This window comes from Camelus ferus, chromosome X (genome assembly GCF_009834535.1).
Source record: "Camelus ferus isolate YT-003-E chromosome X, BCGSAC_Cfer_1.0, whole genome shotgun sequence".
NCBI lineage: Eukaryota > Metazoa > Chordata > Mammalia > Artiodactyla > Camelidae > Camelus > Camelus ferus.
The window spans coordinates 37,043,593-37,064,222 of record NC_045732.1 but is presented as its reverse complement, the minus strand read 5'-3'; the positions used below and the strand labels follow the sequence as shown (position 1 = coordinate 37,064,222).

At 38.7% G+C, this 20,630-nt stretch overlaps 1 protein-coding gene across 1 annotated transcript in view; it reads right to left on the bottom strand.

The window, feature by feature from the left end:
- The window catches only part of OTC (ornithine carbamoyltransferase), a 55,629-nt gene that overhangs the window by 13,178 nt on the left and 21,821 nt on the right, over positions 1 to 20,630 (bottom strand). The window contains exons 4-6 of the mRNA XM_006192003.3: positions 18,951 to 19,038; positions 3,991 to 4,144; positions 1,849 to 1,971 (exon numbers count right to left, since the gene is read on the bottom strand). Coding sequence (XP_006192065.1) covers positions 1,849 to 1,971; positions 3,991 to 4,144; positions 18,951 to 19,038 — 365 coding nt within the window. The remainder of the gene's footprint in view (positions 1 to 1,848; positions 1,972 to 3,990; positions 4,145 to 18,950; positions 19,039 to 20,630) is intronic.

Sequence of the window (20,630 nt, the reverse complement as noted above, 5' to 3'; positions counted from 1 at the left end):
TTGGACTTCTGGTCTCCAGAGCTGAGAGAATACATTTCTGTTGTTTGGAGCCACCCAGTTTGTGGTCATTTGTTATGGCAGTCCTGGGAAACTAAGGCAGCAAGGTGCGCTGACTCAAACTGGTTTGGCAAGAACACTAGGGAAAAGCATTTGGTTTGGTTTTGTTGGTTTTATTTGGCTTTGGCGGGATGCAGCAGACAACGTTGGTGCTCCACCCAGATGCCGTCAGAGGACCCCATTTTATAGCTTTCGCTCCCTCTCCCAATTTCAGTGCACTTTGAACACCTACCACTCATAGTTCTTCAGCAGTTGGCCTCTGGCTAGCTGGCTGCTTTTCCTGCCAAAAGTGCCAGGGGATTCACCACCCCACCTCCCCACCCTGCCCTTGACCAATGACCGCTTCCAAGGATAAGAGCCTACCTTCCTTGTCCCAGGTTGGGAAGACTCTGGGTCATAACCTACATGCCAGAACTCACTGGTCGGATCAGGCTGAAGCCCCCTGCTGTGGGACTGTGCCTGACATGGCGCTTGGGTGACCAAATCACCCTGGTTCGCCTGTGACCCTCCTGGTTTTTAGCACTGATAGTCCCATATCCCCAGAAATCCCTCAGTCCATCTTAAACTCAAGAAGCAGAAGCAGGGGTGGGGGATTTTTAGGCCTCACATATTCAGCTCTGAATGTCTTAGATCATCGAAGTGAACGCACAGCAGTGACTACTGAGACAACAGCAAACACATGCTTGGTCAGAAATACCCGGGTGCACAATATTTTGAATCATCATCTCTTAATGAGAAGGTCAATTCTCTTACTTCGTTTCTGAAATGGTTTCTCTTTAGGGGAGTTTTCCCTTCAAAAGACTCCTGATAGGAAATTATATGTAATGAGAAACACAATGGTGCAAAGAATTCAGTAGAGATGGGGTATATAAAAGGTTCTGTGGGGATCCTTTAGGGCTGGTTTGTGTATGAATCTCTTACAGGATTAGTTTTTATCCCCTAAAAGGCCTATTTATTCTGTATGAGGCTGGGAGTATCTTAACATAGAGCTTCTCCTAAGGGGATCTGCACTTTTTTATTTGGGTGTATTTATTTATGAATTTATGTTTTTGTGTTGGCAGAATATTTACATGTTAAAAAAATCAAACCATATAAAAGGATTTGCTGTGGAAACAAAGTCTCCCTCCTACCTCTATCCTTGAACTTCCCAGTTCCACTTCTCAGAGACAATTATTACTAGTTTCTTGTGTATCAAAAGGGTTACTCTGGACCTATAAAAGAAGCCACATTTTCCATACATTCTGTGGGAGGCTGATAGGTAGGAAGTACATGAGGTCAACTTCACAGCCAGGACTCAGATTTAAAAGCGCCCTTGAATTTGAGTTCTGAAATATCAAGCTGGTGTAGACGCCATCACTTTGTCCTTCACATTAGATTGATTTTTTTTTTTTTTACCAAATTGTAGTATTCAAAAAATGACAGCATCCTCCCCATGCCTTGGAGCACTGTCTGGATTTCATTACTTTCTTATACCTTTGTGATAGCAATGCACAGGAATGCCAGTTATCATAATGGCTGGTTTCAGGGCATCCAAAGGGATAATTCAGATGTGCTTTTAACACAGACTCACAGGATGAAAGACATCAGCCAAGACTATCTCTTATTATAGAGATCCGAAATTGGGCACTCAAGAGTCCAGAGAGCTTTTATAGTAGGGCTAGTAATATAACTTAAATTTTCTGGGCTCACCTGTGCTCTCCTTGAATAAAAGAGAGGTTTGTTTTTCACTAGGTAATTACGTCTGTGAATAATTTAAGAGGGGGTTAGTTTCAAGGCAGAAAGTTTCCCTACCTTTGGAGTAGCCACCTGAAGATGCATCCCGAATTTCGCTGCACTCATCATGATGGAGTGCAGGATGTTATTCCCATCCCCAATCCAGCTGAGGGTAAGGCCTTTCAGAGAGCCATAGTGTTCCTGAAAGGCAAAGGTTGGAGGAGATTACATCTGAGAGGAAATTCAATTATGTGAAACAATTATTAGGAATAGTTATTAAGAACAATCAATAAGGAAAATAAAGGAAGCAGTCTTCATCTCAATTTTAAAGGCTTTGTTGGAATGAATAAACTACTTTTTTTTTGCATTATACAGGGCATTTTGATAACATGAAGGTACAATCACAAAAAAAAGCAAATTGTCCAAATATCTTAAGCCAAGACATTATATGAGCTCATATAGAGACTCATATTTTCATATATTTCAAATCTGAACCTTTGTTGTGTTTATTCTTTCATTCAACAAATTGAGACCCATCAATGTCCAGACACTGTTCTTAGCCCTAGAGATGTTACAATGAACAAAGAAGACAAAAATTACTGCCTTTACGAAGCTTACACTTGTTGGTATAGAAAAGGAGAAATACAACGCACCTAGAACAGTGTAGCGTGGTAGTTGAGTATGTTCCCATTTATATAAAGTTGAAAAACATGCCCGTTAATACTCTTGGTTGTTTATGGGTATTGACATGTGCAGTTAAAGTATAAACAGATGCTTGGAAATTATAACTACAAACACCAGGATAAAAATTTCTTTGTGGGGTTGGAGGAAGTGGGATCAGGGAGAGTTACACAGTGGACTTCAACCCCATCTGTAATATTTTCTTTAAAAACAAAAAATTCTATAGTAATATTTGGCAAAACTGTATAATGGGTACATGGGTGTTTTACTTTTCTTCAAGTGTCTATAGGTTTCATATATTTTATATATTTATATATTTATAAAGATAAGATTTTATAAATCTTATATAATGGGCACATGGGTGTTTTACTTTTCTTCAAGTGTCTATAGGTTTCATATATTTTATATATTTATATATTTATAAAGATAAGATTTTTTTAAAGAGAACGGCTAACTAATTTGGAGATCATAGAACTACTGGGTGGCAAAGCTAGGATTTAAATCCAGGTCCATCTGATTTCGACTCCATGCTCTTAATAAGGTGCTATTTATTCATTCAACTCCTACTCTGAGTATGTCCTTTATGAATGCATGGTACCAGGTCCTGCAGGGGACAATATGATGAATAGAACATTTCACTGTCCATCAGTGAATGTATTAATATAGAACTGATGAAGCCCCAGGGGGAAGCATTACATAATCTGGCGTATATGTAAAGCCACACCTACAAACAGTCACTTGGTATCTAACATTGTTATATCACCCTCTCTGCATTAATCTTATCTTCATTACCAAAGAGTTTACTTTTGAGTTTAACTTCACATTTGCACGTGTGTAGCTTATTCAAATGAGGAGGAAGATGGACCTATCCAGTTTGTCCTGTCTCCCCAGAATAGTCCATAGACACAGAAGGTATGGTTGTCAGAATTCCCAGTGGCAAGACTATGTAGATTGGCTGTGGTAAACCAAATGGGATGAATCTTTCAAAGTTATTAACGTTCCTTAATTTGAAGGGCCGTGGCTAAGTTTGAGCCTCAATTCTATAAATTCTGCATGCTTTTAACTCCAGTCTTAAACAGTTTATTAAAATGGTAGAAAATGGCCTTCTTCTCAGAAAGTGGTTTAATCATTGACCATTTTGAATATTCAGAGCACTCTCCACTAATCTTCACTCCCAAGTCACAGAGCCTGATGTATGTGGGATTACATAAAGATTTTCGATTTTCTGTGCTCCAGCATTCCCTGTTCATCCACCATGTTAAATATGGCACCAAAAAGCAAAGTGATTGAAAGAACAGGGGATGAGAGAGGGGTTAAAAATGGTTGGAAAAAGGTTTGAGAATAGAATTATCTTATAATCTGTTTTTCACAATGCCCTGTCTTTGCTGGATATCTAGATGCACACATATGCTATAATTCTTTGCCAAGATGATATTTGAAAACAAAACATCAATACCATGATTTAAATGCTTCCATGTAGAGCTAGTTAGGGATTATTTATTGATTTTGCTCTTGTGCTAGGCAAAGAAATAAGCCAACCTGGAGCGTGAGGTAATCAGCCAGGATCTGGATAGGGTGGTACAAATCGGACAGCCCATTGACGATTGGGATGGATGCTTCTTTAGCCAAGATGTCCAGATCTGATTGTTTATACACTCGCGCCAACACTGCATCTGTCATGCTAGACAACACACTGCGGCAGACCAAGAAAAGATCAATCAAAGTTGATTATGATCAATAATTCCTTCTTTAATATAGGATCTTTTTTTAATTGAAGTACAGTAAGTTACAATGTGTCATTTTCTGGTGTACAGCACAAAGTCCCAGTCATGCATACACATACATATATTAGGATCTTAAATAGTGATAAGAAATGCTAATAAATTGGAACTTTTATTATGTTACAACTACCTATCAACATGACAGATTGAAAAACTAATAATAAACACGTAGTCAGTAAAGAAGCCAGATGTTGTTCCACTGATGTCTTAGCCAGTGACTACTGATTTTAGCATTTTTACAGAGATAAGAAACCAATTGTAGGCCTACCAGTTGTGATGATGAATTATCATTGATATGTGGCAGTTGGTAAAGTTAAAAGGAACAATACCAAAAACAAGATATACAGAGAAAAATTAAGGCCGTCTTCTTTAGAGTAACCAGCTACCCAGACCTATCTGATACCCTAAGGGAATGGGTCCCAAACTTGGGTGTGTATCAGAACTAAGTGAAGGCTAATAAACAAGTCCAAGCTCCTGAAATAGGATAGACGCTGGGTCTTTGTACTTTTACCAAGTTTCCCAAGTAACTCAGAGAACTTTCAAAAGTTTCAGAACCACTGTCCTAAGACAGGCTATTACAGTAAAAGAATTTTAAATCTTCTCCCCTTTTTTTCAAAAGCACAATACAAATTCCCTTCCCAGTACAGATATGCTGATGTTTCATACTACAGAATGCAGGCTTTTAACTCTACCATGGGAAAGTTACTTAAATGGAGGTAGATATCCCAACAGGGTCTATAATTATAATCAATTATCAATTCCCTATTTCAGAAGAATTTATTAATTTTATGACACTTAAAATTCTATGAGAGTGGGAGGTTGAGGAGTGTTTGACCCCAAAGGACTTTTTAAAATATATATATCTTCCTACAGTGTGTAGAGATAGGATTTAAAAAATCTGGGTTAGCCACTGCAGTTGACCTTCTGGAATCTCACAGTCAGAACAGATCTGACTTCTGTTGTAGCCTCTCAAATCATTTTAGGGAGCTAGGACTATGGGCTGCCAACCTCTTATGACTTTCATGAACTTTACAATGTGTTGTTGAGTTTTGCTAGATTTAGTGTGTACCACATGTAAATGTTATCTTAACCTCATAAATGAGAAAACCAAGGCCTTTGAAAACCTTGAAGTAATTAGACCAAGGTTGAGAAAGGATGAGGAAAGATGAGGCTGAAACAAGGAGATGCTAGGAGAGCAACTGGAGAAGTCAATGTCCTATACACTTGAGTTTTTCAAGAATATTTTGAAAGAGCAGTTGTGGTTCCCTCCCTTGAAAAATCCCAAGAGCTCCGGAAGCAGCCAAAAGGCAAGCACGCATTTACTTGCCTTGTTTATCATGTGGAGTTGGTATCCCTGGACCCTCTGTGGTATACTCCCATGTAATAGTGACTGGTCTGCCTTTTGAGGTTGCCCAACACCTCCTAGAACAGAGGTTCTCGACCATGGCTATGCATTAGTATCACCTATGGAGCTGTAAAAATTCTGATGCCATATTCTGCCCTTTGGAAGTCTAAATCAGAAGCTCTGCTGGGGGACTCACATCGATATTTTCGAAGCTCCTCAAGTTATTTCAGTATGAAGACAAACCTGAGAACCATTGTCCTAGAAAATAGAGTGAGTGAGGAGGTGGGAGAAACATGGGATACTCTGCTGCTGGGTAGAACAATGGATCAGTGTAGAGGAGGAAAGTCTTAGTTGCTGAAATCTCGTACTATGAGAAAAATAAGGGATAACAACATGATATGTTATACTGGAAAGAACAAGATCTTATACACTTATAACAGAAGTACAGTTGACCCTTGAACAGCATAGGTTTGAACTGCACACGTCCACTTATACATGGATATTTTTCAGTGGTAAACACTACACTATTACATGGTCCATGGCTGGGTGAATCCATGGATGCTGAGGAATGGCAGTTACTGAGGGCAGACTGTGCATATGTGGACTAAGCCCTGTGCTGTTCAAAGGTCAACCGTGTTTTCCTTTTAGCTCAGTCACTAACAGGAGTGGTCCCATGGCAACAGCAGTAGCTATAATCTTTTCTCCCTTCAACACTTGTTAAGCATCACTAGTGCCCAAATTTTGGTCTTAATATTGTTCTGTACATAAAAAGGGAACCAGAAACTATTAGAGAATAGTTAATTCCATGTCCTTGAGATAAAATCAGTATAGATCTGTAATACTGTTGTTGCCAGGAAGCTAAATGATTTTAAAAATAGCAGAGGCAGTGCTAAAAGGAAAAAGAACCAACTTAAACATTTGTCAAGTTGTGATCATTTACAGTAAAAATCATTAGGCAAAACAAGTTGTATGTATAAAAGGCCATGATGCTCATAAGAGCTAATATAAAGAAAATGTACAAAAATATGGTTGTAATATCAAAGAAGGATGACTATTATCACATACATTTAAATTTATTTACTTAAGTAAGTAGGAAAGTGCTTATATATAACTGTATAGATATGGATAGATATTTCATGGGGTTTTGTTAAGTATATTTCTGTTCATAAAGTATAGATATGTGCCATTTTTCATGTGTGTAAACCATAAATAACACAACTTATAAGCCAAATAGTCCTAGAAATAGTCAAAATTGTAACATAAATGGACAAGCCCATTAGCATTTGTGGTCTTATATGAGGTAGAAGACTAGTCTTGCAGTTAACTAGCACCCGTTGCCATATACAGTTTCCAATTAAAAAGATGATACAACTGTTTATTCCAAACTAATAACTTAGTTAACTGTCCTGAAGGAGAAATCTAAATTTTCAAACTCACTTTCCTGTCTCTCTAGGAGTGAAACTTCTTGGTGGCCCAACTAACTATAAAACAATGCCAATCAGAAAGGCATATATTTTAAAATATTGAAACCAGGCCAGGTAAATATATCATAAAAATAGCGAGGAGGTTATATAGCCCAGTGGTGGAATGCATGCCTAGCATGCACAAGGTCCTGGGTTCAATTCCCAGTACCTCTGTTTAAAAAAAAATGAACAAGTAAACCTAAAATTACCACCCCCCCATTAAGAAAAAAAAGGGAAAAAAAGAAAAAATTAATTTAAAAAAATATATATCATAAAAATATCACAATGGGTCATATATTGCCAGAGATCGAAAACAAATAAAAATTAAAGAATATCCCATATTTTAATTTCTTTAAAAAATCAGAATTCATATGAAAAACAGAATAAGGATCCTATGGCAGACAGAATAATGCTCCCCAAAAGATGTTCATGTCCTAAGACCCAGAACTGTGAATATGTTACCTTACATGGCAAAGGAAGTTTTACAGATGTGATTCAGTTAAGGGTCTTGAGATGGGCAGATTGTCCTGGATGGGTCCAATATAATGATAAGGGTCCTTATAAGAAAGAAGCAGGAAGTCAGAAATGAAAGAAGATGCTAGCTAAGTTGCTGGCTTTGAAAGAGAGGAAGGGAATCATGTGCCAAAGGATATAGGCAGCCTCTGCAGGCTAGAAAGGCCAAGGAATTGGATTCTTCCCTGGAGCCTCCAGAAGGAACACAGCCCCGTGGACTCATTTTAGACCTCTGACCTGCAGAATGTAAGATAATAAATTTGTGTTGTTTTAAGTTGCTAAATTTCTGGTAATTTGTTTAAAAAGCAGCAATAGGAAATGAATATCAGAACCCATGATAAAAAGTGAGGGAGAAATTGGGAATTTGGGATTATTAGATACAAACTACTATATACAGAATAGGTAAATAACAAGGTCCTACTGTATATACAGCACAGGGAAGTATATTCAGTATCTTGTAATAACCTATAATGAAGAAGAAAAAAAAATACACACACACACACACACACACACATACACATATGACTGAATTGCTATGCTGTATACCAGAAACTAACACAACATTGTAAATTAACTATACTTCAATAAAAAAATCTAAAACTAGGTGATAAAAACATATTCAACCCTAGCGGCCAGAAGCTGCAATTTAATTCATCTTGAACTTAGCAACCATTTCCTATAACCCAACCAAAACTAACTGGTCAGCAATCCACTTAACCTGCATTACTAGCTTCTTGAGATGATTTTTTTTTTCTTTCCAGTCTAGTAAAATTACACACATACATTTAAATTCCAGGACCATATAAAAATAAGAATAAAAAGTAGGGGTAAGAATGTAAACAAAATCAAATCTATGATGTTAATAGCATTGTGCTCAGTTTTGTTGTTAAAATATTCATCAGCTCTGTAATCAATGTTGTGTTTTATGTGTATATTTTCCTTTTTAAAAAATTTAGAGCATTCAAGGAAATCTGAAATGCTAGGCTTATGATTAAATTAAATGTTTTAAAGCATTTGATTAAGTTGCAATCAATATTTAAATGGTTGAGGACACTTGTTTTGTTCATTTAATATGTATTTGATTTAGTGGTTGTATAAGTAGTATGTGAATGTTTAAAGCAATCGTTCTGAAACTTGAACATGCATCAGAATCACCAGGAGGGCTTATTAGAACGCAGCCAGTTGTGTTTCTGATCCCAGTAGGTCTGGGTTGGGGCCCAAAAGAATCGGTATTTCTACCAAGCTCCGGGAAATGCTTATGCTGCTGGTTTGAGGATCACACTTTGAGAACCACTGAGGAATGTTTAATCTTTTACGTTTATAGAAATGCTGAATTCGTAAGATTAATATATTGGACTATAAACTAAGTACAAAGAGTACAGAATATTCCTATAGGCAGAAAAAGCCTCTTGGACATTAATGCATCTATGGGCAAAAGAGAGTATGACAAAGCTTAATAGAAAATGTCACTTCAGTCCTCCAGCCACAGAAACTGCAGGTGAAATGGACTCAACGACATGGAGGGAAAGGAGCAACTCCCAAGTTGTTTTCACATTGGAATCACTTGGAGAAACAAAGATATTAAAGGCCTTTAAATAGACAATGAATATTACTTTGTCAATGATGTTGCTTTCTGCTTTATGTTTAAAGCTGCTATAAATCATAGAGAAATCACTGTTCTTATTTTTCTTCTTCCAGTCTACTAAAGATCTTTTAAAGAAAAATCTTTTCACTGGAAACAATGACAAACCTGTAACTCGGGCTGGACTTACAGGCCCATTAACAGTAATCTGGGCTTTCTATAGCTCTCCATCAATTTAACATCCCAGCTTTAAACATTGTAAGAGCTGTGTTATGTGTGTTAGAAATGAAAAGTTGACAAGTTAAAAATACTCTCTGGCTCTGTAATGACTTTTCATTTTGCTCTTTTCATTCCAGTTGAATATTAGAGTTCTGTTTGCTTTCCAGTGGATTCCCACAGCTTTGTAGATAATCTTTGGCATGTGTCAATAATGGTAGCAAAACAGTTTTTGCAAAATCCAAATTACCCAAATTTAAAGTTTCTCACACCAATCAGTTTTCTCTGGATGTTTAATTGCCAATATTAGGATTCGAAAAAATAATTAACAACTTAAAATATTTATTCAACTTGATTTCATCTAAATGTTTAAAATGTGGTCTATTTTTTCCCCATCATCTCTTTTCCTGCTGTTGGCAGAAAAAGGAGAAGCATGGAATAGGACTGAAAATGGAAAGATGGTTCAGGAGATAAAATGTTAACTTTGATTATTTCTGGGTGATGGCAGTATTGGTGGTTCTAGCTATATTTTTAAAATTTCTTTTAGTATTTTCTACCAAAAGGAGTACGTCTGTAATAACCAGAAAAAAACCATATCTTTCAAAAGAGAAAGTTTCTCCCAAACATAATTTTGAAAGTAATTGAAAATGAACTAGGGCTTCTTAGAGTAATGGCTAATTCTCAGCCTTAGTGAAGAAGTGTACAAGATGAGCCTGGAACATCTTGCCATATCAAAAAGCCAGGGAGTTATCAAAGACTAATAAAGTTATGTCAGAATGACCCAGTAGCTAACTCTAAGACAGATTGCATTGGCCAAATATGGGGCAATTTGCACACCAATAAGAATAATAACTGCAATGAATTGAAAACTTCAAATATATTCAAATGTATGATTTTATGAAGATACTAAAAAAACAGAAGAGCATTGAGAAGAGTCATAGCAAGATCAATTTTAACTCAATTTAAAAGAGAACTCTCAGTCAGTTTGTATGAACTCTGGTCAGAAAAGTCAGACTGTGTAAAAATGGAACAAGATAGCTCTGTATATTAAGAATGCCCTGATATTGGATATTTTCATGTCAGCTCAGGAACAATTTTGAAGGAATGGTGTGGAAGAGGCATAAAAAGGATGCTTGATCTAACTAGCTCATAAAGATCTTTCAAACCTCAAGTTTCTATTATTCTTTGATATTTTTTCCCTTTGGTATAAAATCAAAACTTGTTTAGAAATTAACTAAAACACCCAGAAAGCCAAAACAAAACAATAAATACCATAAACAAAGTCTCCCATGGCCCCAGGAAAGCCTGATGCAGAGTCTATGTGGTTGGGTAAACAGATACTAAAAACAAAGAAAGAAACAAATAAACAAACAAAACCCCAAACCCCAGTAGTGTGCTGGGCCAGATCTTAAAAGCAAACATGGATGTTAATGAGATGGGCAATCATGAAACAATCCTGATGCTCTTAGAAAGAGCTGAGTTGTTCCTAAACTATTGGAACATGGTGGGTGTGTTGCAAAAGCCAAAGGCAAACAGAAGTTGTATTCTCATAGGGTCTTGCCATGCATTCTTCCTTTTGTCCCCATCCTGCCTTGAATCACTGTGTGCCCCGTAAATTCCAGTTTGTTATCAGTGACATCGCCAACCAGTTGAACAGCGGACTGGAGAACAGTGGGAGGAATTTTTGGCTGTTCATAATGACACCATTGAGAACCCTATAATCATTCAAAAATGGGCATTTTCTATTTTTATTTTTTATGGAAGCAAGCCAAGGTCCTAGAGGAGACATGGATTTTATCCCCAGTGTAAATTGGTCAAGGAATAAATCTGTTAACTGTCTCCCTCTAGGAGGGAGAATATTCTAGTGGTCTGATATCCCTACCCAAATTATAATTTTAGTTACGTCAATATAAGGATGATGAGGAAACAAGATAATACCTTCAGCACACCTGGGTGGCCTCCTCTCAAATGGGCTGATGTTGGAAGAAGCCCAGGGATGTTGAATGAAATTGCCATATGCAGTTTATTCAGGAAGTTTTCTATAATGGCCAGTTAATTTTGACTCACATGTTAGTTTGTAGTTTAGAAGACGTCGGAGATAAATGGGTATGGCATAACAGCATTCAGAATGACCTCCGCAAAATGTGCTATAGGAATTTCTGTGTTGGGGCAGCATAAGCTTCTAGGAGACCACAAAGGTGGCCAGAATTGAGTCAGAGCTTGTCCTGAGATTGAGTTAGGCCATAAGTTTATTCAATCAACATTACCTGAATTTCTTCTGTGTGCCTGTCCCTTAAAAGCACCATCTGATTTATCCTCATATAACTGATTGGGATAAGTATTTGTATCCCCATTTTATAAGTGAGGAACCTAAGACTCAAAAGCAACTGGTCCAAACCACAGGGCCAATGTGGTATGAGCTGTAACTTGGACTGAAGCCCAACCCTGCTTCAAAGCCCCTACTCTTTACATTATGGCAAACTGCCTCTAAACTATGAATATATCATAGTTCATGTTGTGAAGGACTGACTTCTGTTACCATTTATCCAAGGACATACAACTGCCATGCTGCTACTTTCCTGGTGGCCTGTGTAAATATTCACAGAGATACCATATTTCCTATTAGGTACAAATTTATTGGCACCTAGTTAGGTACGTATTTCCCACTAGATGCCAATATTTTAAAACATTTTACTAAGAAACCTAAGTAAGATGACCTTTTTTGGTCTTAATATCATTGATATGAATATCTTAAGAACAGTATTCTAGCTTTTCAAAACATTCCTTTCAATGTGACAATAGTTCACTCCTCTTGAGGACTGTGTCTCATCCACAAATCCCTTTATAACTTCCATTATTTGAGCTATCAAATGACAATGATTTGAGACCCTTCCATGTTGCTGCAGGGGCATGTGGATATGTGGTTGTGTAGTGGGTTGAATGGTGTCCCCCAGATTCATATCTACCAGGAAACTCAGAATGAGGCCTTGTTTCAAGTAGCATCTTTGCAGATGTGATTAGTTAAGATGAGGTCATACTGGGTAGGGTGGGCCCTAAATCCAATGACTGACATTCTCATCAGAAGGGGAGAGGATACACAGAGATACACAGAGAAGGTAAAGATAGAGGTGGAGATTGGATTGATGCAGCTACAAGCCAAGGAAGGCCAAAGATTGCTGAGAGCCACCAGGAGGTAGGAATAGAGCAAGGAAGGATTCTTCCCTAGAGCCTTCAAGGGGAGCATGGCCTCCTGACACATTGATTTTGGGCTTCTAGCCTCCAGAACTGTGACAGAATAGATCTGTGTTGTTTTTAAGCCACCAAGTTTGTGGCAGTTTGTATGGCAGCCCTAGGAAACAGTGGTTTTAGCTGATTTTCCTTTCTACTGGTTTTACACTGGCAGAAAATACTTTAGCAATCACTACCATAAGTAAATTACATCTATAGGGGAAGTAATTAGAGTAGAACAACGTTACATTATTTTATATGGAGCCCTTCATACACATGGTTCCTGAAGCCGTTTTACTAAGTACCGTATTAAAGTGAAAATGACTGTGAAGCTATTATGCACCTTTCAATAGTGGACTCAGAGCATTAGGCTTGAACAGCTGTCATTATGGAAGAAACAGAAAGCCTTGAAATTAGAGTGATAATGTCCCACTGCTGTTGCTAAGTTTCATCCATTTTTAACTTCCAAAGAATAAGTGATCTGAGTCATACTAAGGTGTCACTTCTAAAAAGACAAGCCCAGAGTGAGGGGAAAAAAATAGAATATCCAACTCTTAACCCCAGTAGAGCACCAGAGAACTGACAAAATCTGAAAACACTCTTAAATCTGAAGTAAATTTAACTGAATGTATATGTATATCTTTTGTGTCTTTTAATATAGTAGCAGGTGGAAAAGAGTCACTAAGAGACTTTCCCAAAGAGGGAAGTGAGCAGTAGTCGTTCTATCCAGTGGGAGCTTGGCCCCACAGGGACCACACTGAACTGAGGAAACAACTCAAATCTTAGGGCTGTCCTTCCATGGGTGTGCAGTACTCTCCCTTGCCAGTTACATTATGTCTAGGTAAAGGACGTTTGGCAAAATCCAGAAAAGAGATGATAGCCCAGTTGTGCAAAAAAGAGTTAACATAGCACATGGGTATCTTCAGAAGGCTAGCTTACAAGTTTGGCCCTTGGCTGGTATCTGGGAACTTGGACTTTGGGAAGGTTTCCACCATACCTAGGAATAATACGGATGGCTCACTACCTAAACTGTTTATAGAAACAGTATGGATTATGCTGAACACCTGCTTTCCTTCTGGGAGTCTCGAATTTGGGTTCAGGCTAGGCAGAGGGTGCCTATGTGACCAGCGCCTAATAAAAGTCTCATGCAATGAGTTTCTAATGGTCTTCCTTGGAAGACAACATTTCACACATGTTGTCACAAATGATTGCTGGGGGAATTAAGCATGACTTGTGTGACTCCACAGGGAGGAGACCCTTGCAATCTTGCGCCTGGCCTCCCCTGGACTTGGCCCCATGCACCTTTTCCCTGTGCTGATTGTGCTTTGTGTCCTTTTTTCATAATGAATCTTAGCCATGAGTATGACCATGTGCTGAGTCCTGTGGATCCTCCTAATGGATCATTGAACCTGAGGGTGGTCTTGGGGACCCTGACATACCAGCTCCTCCACTATATCAGTTGACAGCTCCATCTCAGTGCTCCTCTTCACTCCCCACGAGCACCCTCAGATTACACAATGCTCAGCTGAAACTTAGCTAAGGAGAATTCACCCACTATATTATGAAAACTGAACAGGTTTTATTATTGCAGTCAAGTAAGAAAAGAGCAATACATTTTATTTTGAATATTTATTTAGTTTTTTTTTTTTCACTCCTTGATCTGATTTTTCCTTCCTTTGGTGTCTGAGACAGGACCAAGTTGTAAGGGTACATTTTTTTTTTTAATTTGCAAAGTTTAAGTATGTTTATTTGCAGATGTAAAAACATTTCTGGCTGTCCTTCTGTTCCTGAATGCATCAAGCTTGTTCTTGCCTTAAGTTTTCATACCAGCAGTTCTTTCTGTCTGAGATGCTTTTCCCATAGCTGGCTCTGTCTTTTCAATGAACTCTCAAATTAACTGCCACCTCCTCAGAGAAGTCTTCCCTGACCACCCAACCTAAGTGACCCCCAGTCCACCCACAGATCACCCTGCTTTGGCTTCACCATAGCACTTATTTCCACCTCCTATTCTATTCATGCTTTATTTTGTTGTTGTTGTTGCTTAGTGAAAGCGTCCTCCCTCAAGAATGTAATTTCCACTTGAAAAAGTATTTTGTTTGATTTGATCAGCACTCTATTCTCAGTGCTAAAACAATGCCTGGAAGAAAAACTAGGCATTCAACAGATATTTTTGAATCAATGAATAATTAAATCAGTTGACTAAATAAGTGACATTTTGGAAATTGCATTTAACAGTTTTCAGGAGACTGGCCCAGTTTGCTTTTTTCTTTTTTCTGTTGCCACGTTCAGTGTATTCCCCATCAGGTTCTTTTTTTCACCGACGGGAAGACACTTTTTTTGTTCCACCAGGCCCCCAAGGCAGCCGGACAGGCAGATAGAGAAGCAACACCGTCAATCAGTGTCAGGTGTGCACTGTTCTCTTGACTTGAAAGGGCCAGCACTGTCATTTAAACATCATCCAATCTCTCTGCATCTTACAAAGTTTAACTTCTACAAAAGGCAAGGACGCAATTGCTATGGATTGTACCACGTGTATCAGCAGGGTAGATGTCATTAAGATTCATTTCCTCGCTTCTCCTGTTTAATTACTTCTAAGAAAGGCAAGTGGATTTCTCTTGTCTTCTTCAGTTTAGATTTATTGAATGTCTGAATCTCAGCCATATCTTGTTTGTCAGATATTTTGGCAGATAAAGCAGTAATGGGGTGCACAAAAGAAAGTCAGATTTCCATGGTAGCTACTCTACCCCTTTTCTCTCATCCCCATCTCCCATTCCAGCCTCTTCTGATATTGCACTATGCTTATTTTCGCTGGACCCTAATTATTTCCTCCTGTCCCTCCCTAACTGCAGGTCCAGAGCCAGGTTCAGCCTTCTGCAATTCTCTAGCAATGATACTCTGAAGCTCCTTTTCTACCAGAGTTTATACTTCGATTTCTCCAGCTCTCAACTTTACCTAAGGCCTTTATCTCCAGTGACTCAGGGACATTTGTACTTGGAGGTTCAACCTTTAACGCAATATGTCCAATGCTTAATCTATCACCTTCTCCCCAAAGCAGAAACTCCTTTCATTTTCCTGCTTCTGCTAATATATACATATATATTGTAAGAATAACAAATCTGAAATTATTTTGCCTCCACTATTAGTATACCCTTCACATTCAGTTAACATGAAACCATATTATTAGCTGTCTCCTCTTTACAAGCGTAGACTTACAGCACAACAGCCCAGGATTACTACACAACCTCCCAATTCAGGGGCTCTCAAAACGCCGTCCAGCCACCATTGCAGCAGAATTTGAATAGCTTGCTAAAATACAGATTCCCAGACACCAACTGAACCCCAACCGGCAGAATTAGAATTTCTGAGTGTGGGACCTAGACTTTTGCATTTTAACAAGTTCCCCGACATAATTCTTAAATTAGTTTTAGAACCCTTGGCATTCTCTCTCTTACCTCCTATCTTTGCAGATCCAAATTTCTCTGCATCAGTTTACACATAGTTTACATCAGGGCACACCTCTGTAAGGACTCTGACTTTATATCTAGTACATCTGCATACACTTAAGAATGTAAAATGGACCTTAGGGATCAGACCTCCCCCAATTAATAGAAGAGGAAACTAGGATCCAGAGAAATTTTCACCTATGGGGGTCACAGAGTAGGTAAAGTGGCGAAGGTTGGATTAGATCTTAAGTCTTGTGATTTCCAAGCCATGCAGAAAAGAGTTAACATAGCAGTCCTGACTGCTGTCCTTTGAAAGGACTGCTTGTAAGGTTGGCCCTTGGGTGGAATCTAGGAACTTCAACTTGGGAAGGGTTTCCACCACTCCCAGGACTGATAAGAGTAGCTCAGTATGCCTAAAATGTTTTTACAAACAATATGATCTAAAATTAACACCCGCTTTCCTTCCAGGAGTCTGGAATTTGGGTACATATCAAACAGAGGATGCTGTGTGATCATCCCCCAATGGAAAGCCTGGGCACTGAATCTTTAAGGAACGTCCCTGGTGGACAACATTTTGCACATTTTGTCACAACTCATTACTAAGGGAATTAAGTGCATTCTGAGGACTCTACTGGGAGAGGACTCTTGGAAACTTGCACCTAGTTTCCTTCAGATTTCTCCTCATGTGCCTTTTCCCTTTGTTGATTGTGCTTGGTATACTTTCCCTGTAATAAATCATAGCCATGAGTACGACTAAATGCTGAGTCCTGTGAACCTTCCTGGTGAACCATCAAGCATTGGGGTGGTCGTGGGGACCTTGTGACACACAAGCCAGTACTTCCCATAACTTATTTCACTACCCCTCTCGTAGGCTTATATAAGAGACGGTAGGGGTAAGTCAAAACAGTATGGCCTTAAAAACGACGGCATGATTTAAATGCTGACTTAGCTGCTAAGCTCTATTACTTCTCTGAGTCATGGATTCGTCATTTATAAAATTGGGCCAATAATACTTACCGTGTAAGGTTTTTACAAAGATTTAGAGATAATAGTATAAGAGGTCCATAGTATACACCCTTTAAGGAGGAGCTGTTATTTTCCTTTGAGTCTTTTGGATAAGACAGAATGATCAGAAGGAATTCTGTGAATCCAGTTTTACGTATCCATATATCTGTATAGCAGTGGAACTAATTATATGCACTAAAAGGTCCCAATCATGCTGGAACTTGTGAGCAAATTGTTTTTTTCCCAGGATCTGTGTAGAGCTCCTCTAACTAAGTACTTGCAGTGGGAATTGTTGTGTGGAGAGCAAGCACAGAAAAGAACATGTTTCTACCCATCCTTGGCTTTCAACCCATGCTTAGCTATTTGTCTCTTGCTTTTTGGGTCCTGCCCACTCCACTGATTTCTGGGCTCTAACCTCTGATTTCTGGGCTCTGGGCCAACCTGCACTCCTTAGCTCTTTACTGGATGCTCAGCTGTTCCTCTTCCAACCACTAGTTCACACGTAACTCATTCATCATCATTCACTTGATCCTATATAGAGGATCCCCACGGAAACTTCTTTCCTGGTTGTGTCCCCGGCTTTGGCTCTTAACCAGCTTGTAATAGTTGCTCTTGAATAAAGTATATTTCACTTTTGTGGAAATGGAATTATTAGACAAATATAATTCCAGTCAGTGGTAGCATATTTGGAAGAAAAACTCATTGATGTTTATTTATTCTTTTTGTCCCTTGCATCCAGAAGATGAAAACAACACTTCTTAATCCTAACATTGTCCCATCTGAGATAACATAACTAAAAGGTTTAAAGATGAGTTGTTTCAAATATCTTCAGCAATTCAAGTGAGGTGGACCATTTAGTATATACTAGGGTAGCCGCCATGAAAAGCAAACGGTGCCTGCAAGGAGTTACTTTATGGCACGCCATTTTCAGAAAATAATCATAAGTCTTTGATATCAAGGGCAAAATATTTAAACAAAGACATTTGCTCTGGATTTCTCAATCAGACATGATATAATGGTGAGAGCACTGCATGGGGAGTCAGGGGGCCTTTGTTTCAGCCTCTGTAGTATAGTGGTTAAGAGCCTTTTCCCACCTCCACTTTCATCTAGGTGGGGTTGGGGGGTGAGCTACTCGTACTTGCCAATAGAATGTGAGCGAAAGTGACTGCTGCTTCCTTGCTAAGGTGGCTTTGAAGCAAGTATCCTGTCTCCATGCTCTCTTCCTCCAGCTCCTGGCTGGATATTGGCACCCAGGATAACCTTGGAGGCCACGTGTTGAAGATGGTAGAGCCACTGTCATCTAGAGTCCCTGCATGGCCACATAAATAATCAGTCCTCCCATCTTCTCAATCAGAAACATTTGCGCTATGTTAAGCCATTGACATTTTGAGATTTTTGTGTTATAGTAGCTAGTATGTCCCTAATTAAGTTGTCTCACTTCTTTATGCCAATCTGTTTGGGTTGTTATAAGGATTAAATGAGTTAGAACAATGCCTGACACATAATAAACATTCAATAAGTGTTAGCTATTAATATCGCTACCTGCTCTGATGCTAACTGCTTATGGGTCATGGAACATGTCAATTTCCCTGGACCTCCATTTCTTCAAGGGTAAAACATAACAGTCAGGCTTGATGACTAAATTTCCCGAAGGTTGGAATTTTATAATCAGAAACCTCTTCAAATTGCGAAGAAAAAAATTTTTCTTAACTCATGGGAAGTGGCCAGAGGATGAAGGACATCAAGGAAAGTGGTCAGAGGATGAGGGACATTCAGAACATCAGTGAAAGAGGGAAAGAAGGAAAACAGAGAACAGTCCAAAGGATGCTGAGAGGGAAAACCATTATTTAAAGAGAAGCATATTTTCTTTTCGAAATTTGTCCATCAATTCTGAAATAAGCTTCAAAGAGAAGATTTACAAACCGGGCTGTGTCCGTGAGACTTTCATTCACACCCAAATGAATGTCTTGTGTGGTCAGAAAGCAGGGGTGTCCTCCCAGAAGTGCAAAACCTACAGTAAAAGAGAGAGAAAAAAAAGGCATTTTGAAAAAAAGAATTAACTTAGCAAACAAAATTATGAGGAATTGGCACTATCTCAACTGAAAAGTCAAAATCTTTCAATCTCACCAGCCTCTCTGATAGGAAATTCCCAGGGAGAGCAAACTGAGGAACCAGGAGAAGCAGGTGAAATTTTCTGTACCAGCACTTAACTCTCCTTCAGATGTGTGCCCACCTCTCCACCCTCTTGTTCAGAACCAGGCGATATGGGGCATTGTTCTCTTTTAGAGGCTATTCCTCCTTTTTATTCTTTAAAATACATAATGATGTCCACCAGGAAAATGGGCAAATAAACTGTAGTACTGCATATCATGGATTACAATGGAATATTACTCAGTAATAAAAAAAGAATGAACTACTAATATATGCAACATGGATGAATCTCACAAACATTATATTGAATAAAAGAAGCTAGACACAAAAGAGTAGATAATGTATAATTCCATTTATGTGAGACTCTAGAATGGGCCAAACTAACATAGAGTGGCAGAAATTAAAACTGTAGTTGCTTCTGGAGAGGGTGACTGGCTGGGAAGGAGCACTGATGAGCTTTCTGGGGTAAGAGGAATGTTTTATACCTTCATAGAGTTTGTAGGTTACATACCCATATACATGGGAATATGTTTTCTTCAACACTTTTTGAACTGTAAAGTTAAGAGCTGTGCATTTTCCTATGTGTAAATTATACCTTGATTTTTAAAAAATTAAAAATAAAGTGAGCATTGAAATGGCAGTTTCAGGTCACTAAAAGTCAGCATGATCAAAGGGCCATTCAACTGTTTTATTTATCCTTCATCCAAGACAAGGCTAAGATCACTCACACATTACCCTCACTACTCTTCAATCCTCCATGGAATGTGAGATTACTGCAGACATCTGAGAAGATAAGGATGGCTCCTGCCCACCCCCTCACAACACATTCCTTTGGTCTGAGGAGGATGACGCAGAGAGGGGTCTACCCCAAACTCTGTGGGCACAAGCAGGGCCCTTTTATCACGTACCCTGGGCAAAATTATGTGAAATGGTGACATCCAATTAGAACTTTACTATTTTGTTGGGGGGAGGGTATAGCTCAGTGGTAGAGTGCGTGCTTAGCATGCATGAGGTCCTAGGTTCAATCCCCAGTACCTCCATCAAAAAGTAAACAAACAAACCTAATTACCTCCCCCTGCCCCCCCAAAAGAACTTTACTATCTTATTTGAGACAGATTCAATAGGCAGGCTTTCTTAGATACACATGTAAAAGCAAATAAGTATAATTATAAGATAGAGACTTGTCTGAGGAATCTTACAAACATTACTTTTTTCCTCCTTGTTGTAATATACCTAACTGATCTTTTGGGAAATATGCAACAGTCACACTTTTCTAATCGCACCTGTTTCCCATGAGAAAGGAGGAAATCATTAATCGCATGGTGAATTGGGGGATGAGGAATCTTAGACCCATGAAGGAGAATTTGGCCCAAAGTTTCATGAAATAACCCACTGAAGGCTTAACACAATTTGAATAATGCAATTTGAATACAGACAGGTATTAAATGAGAT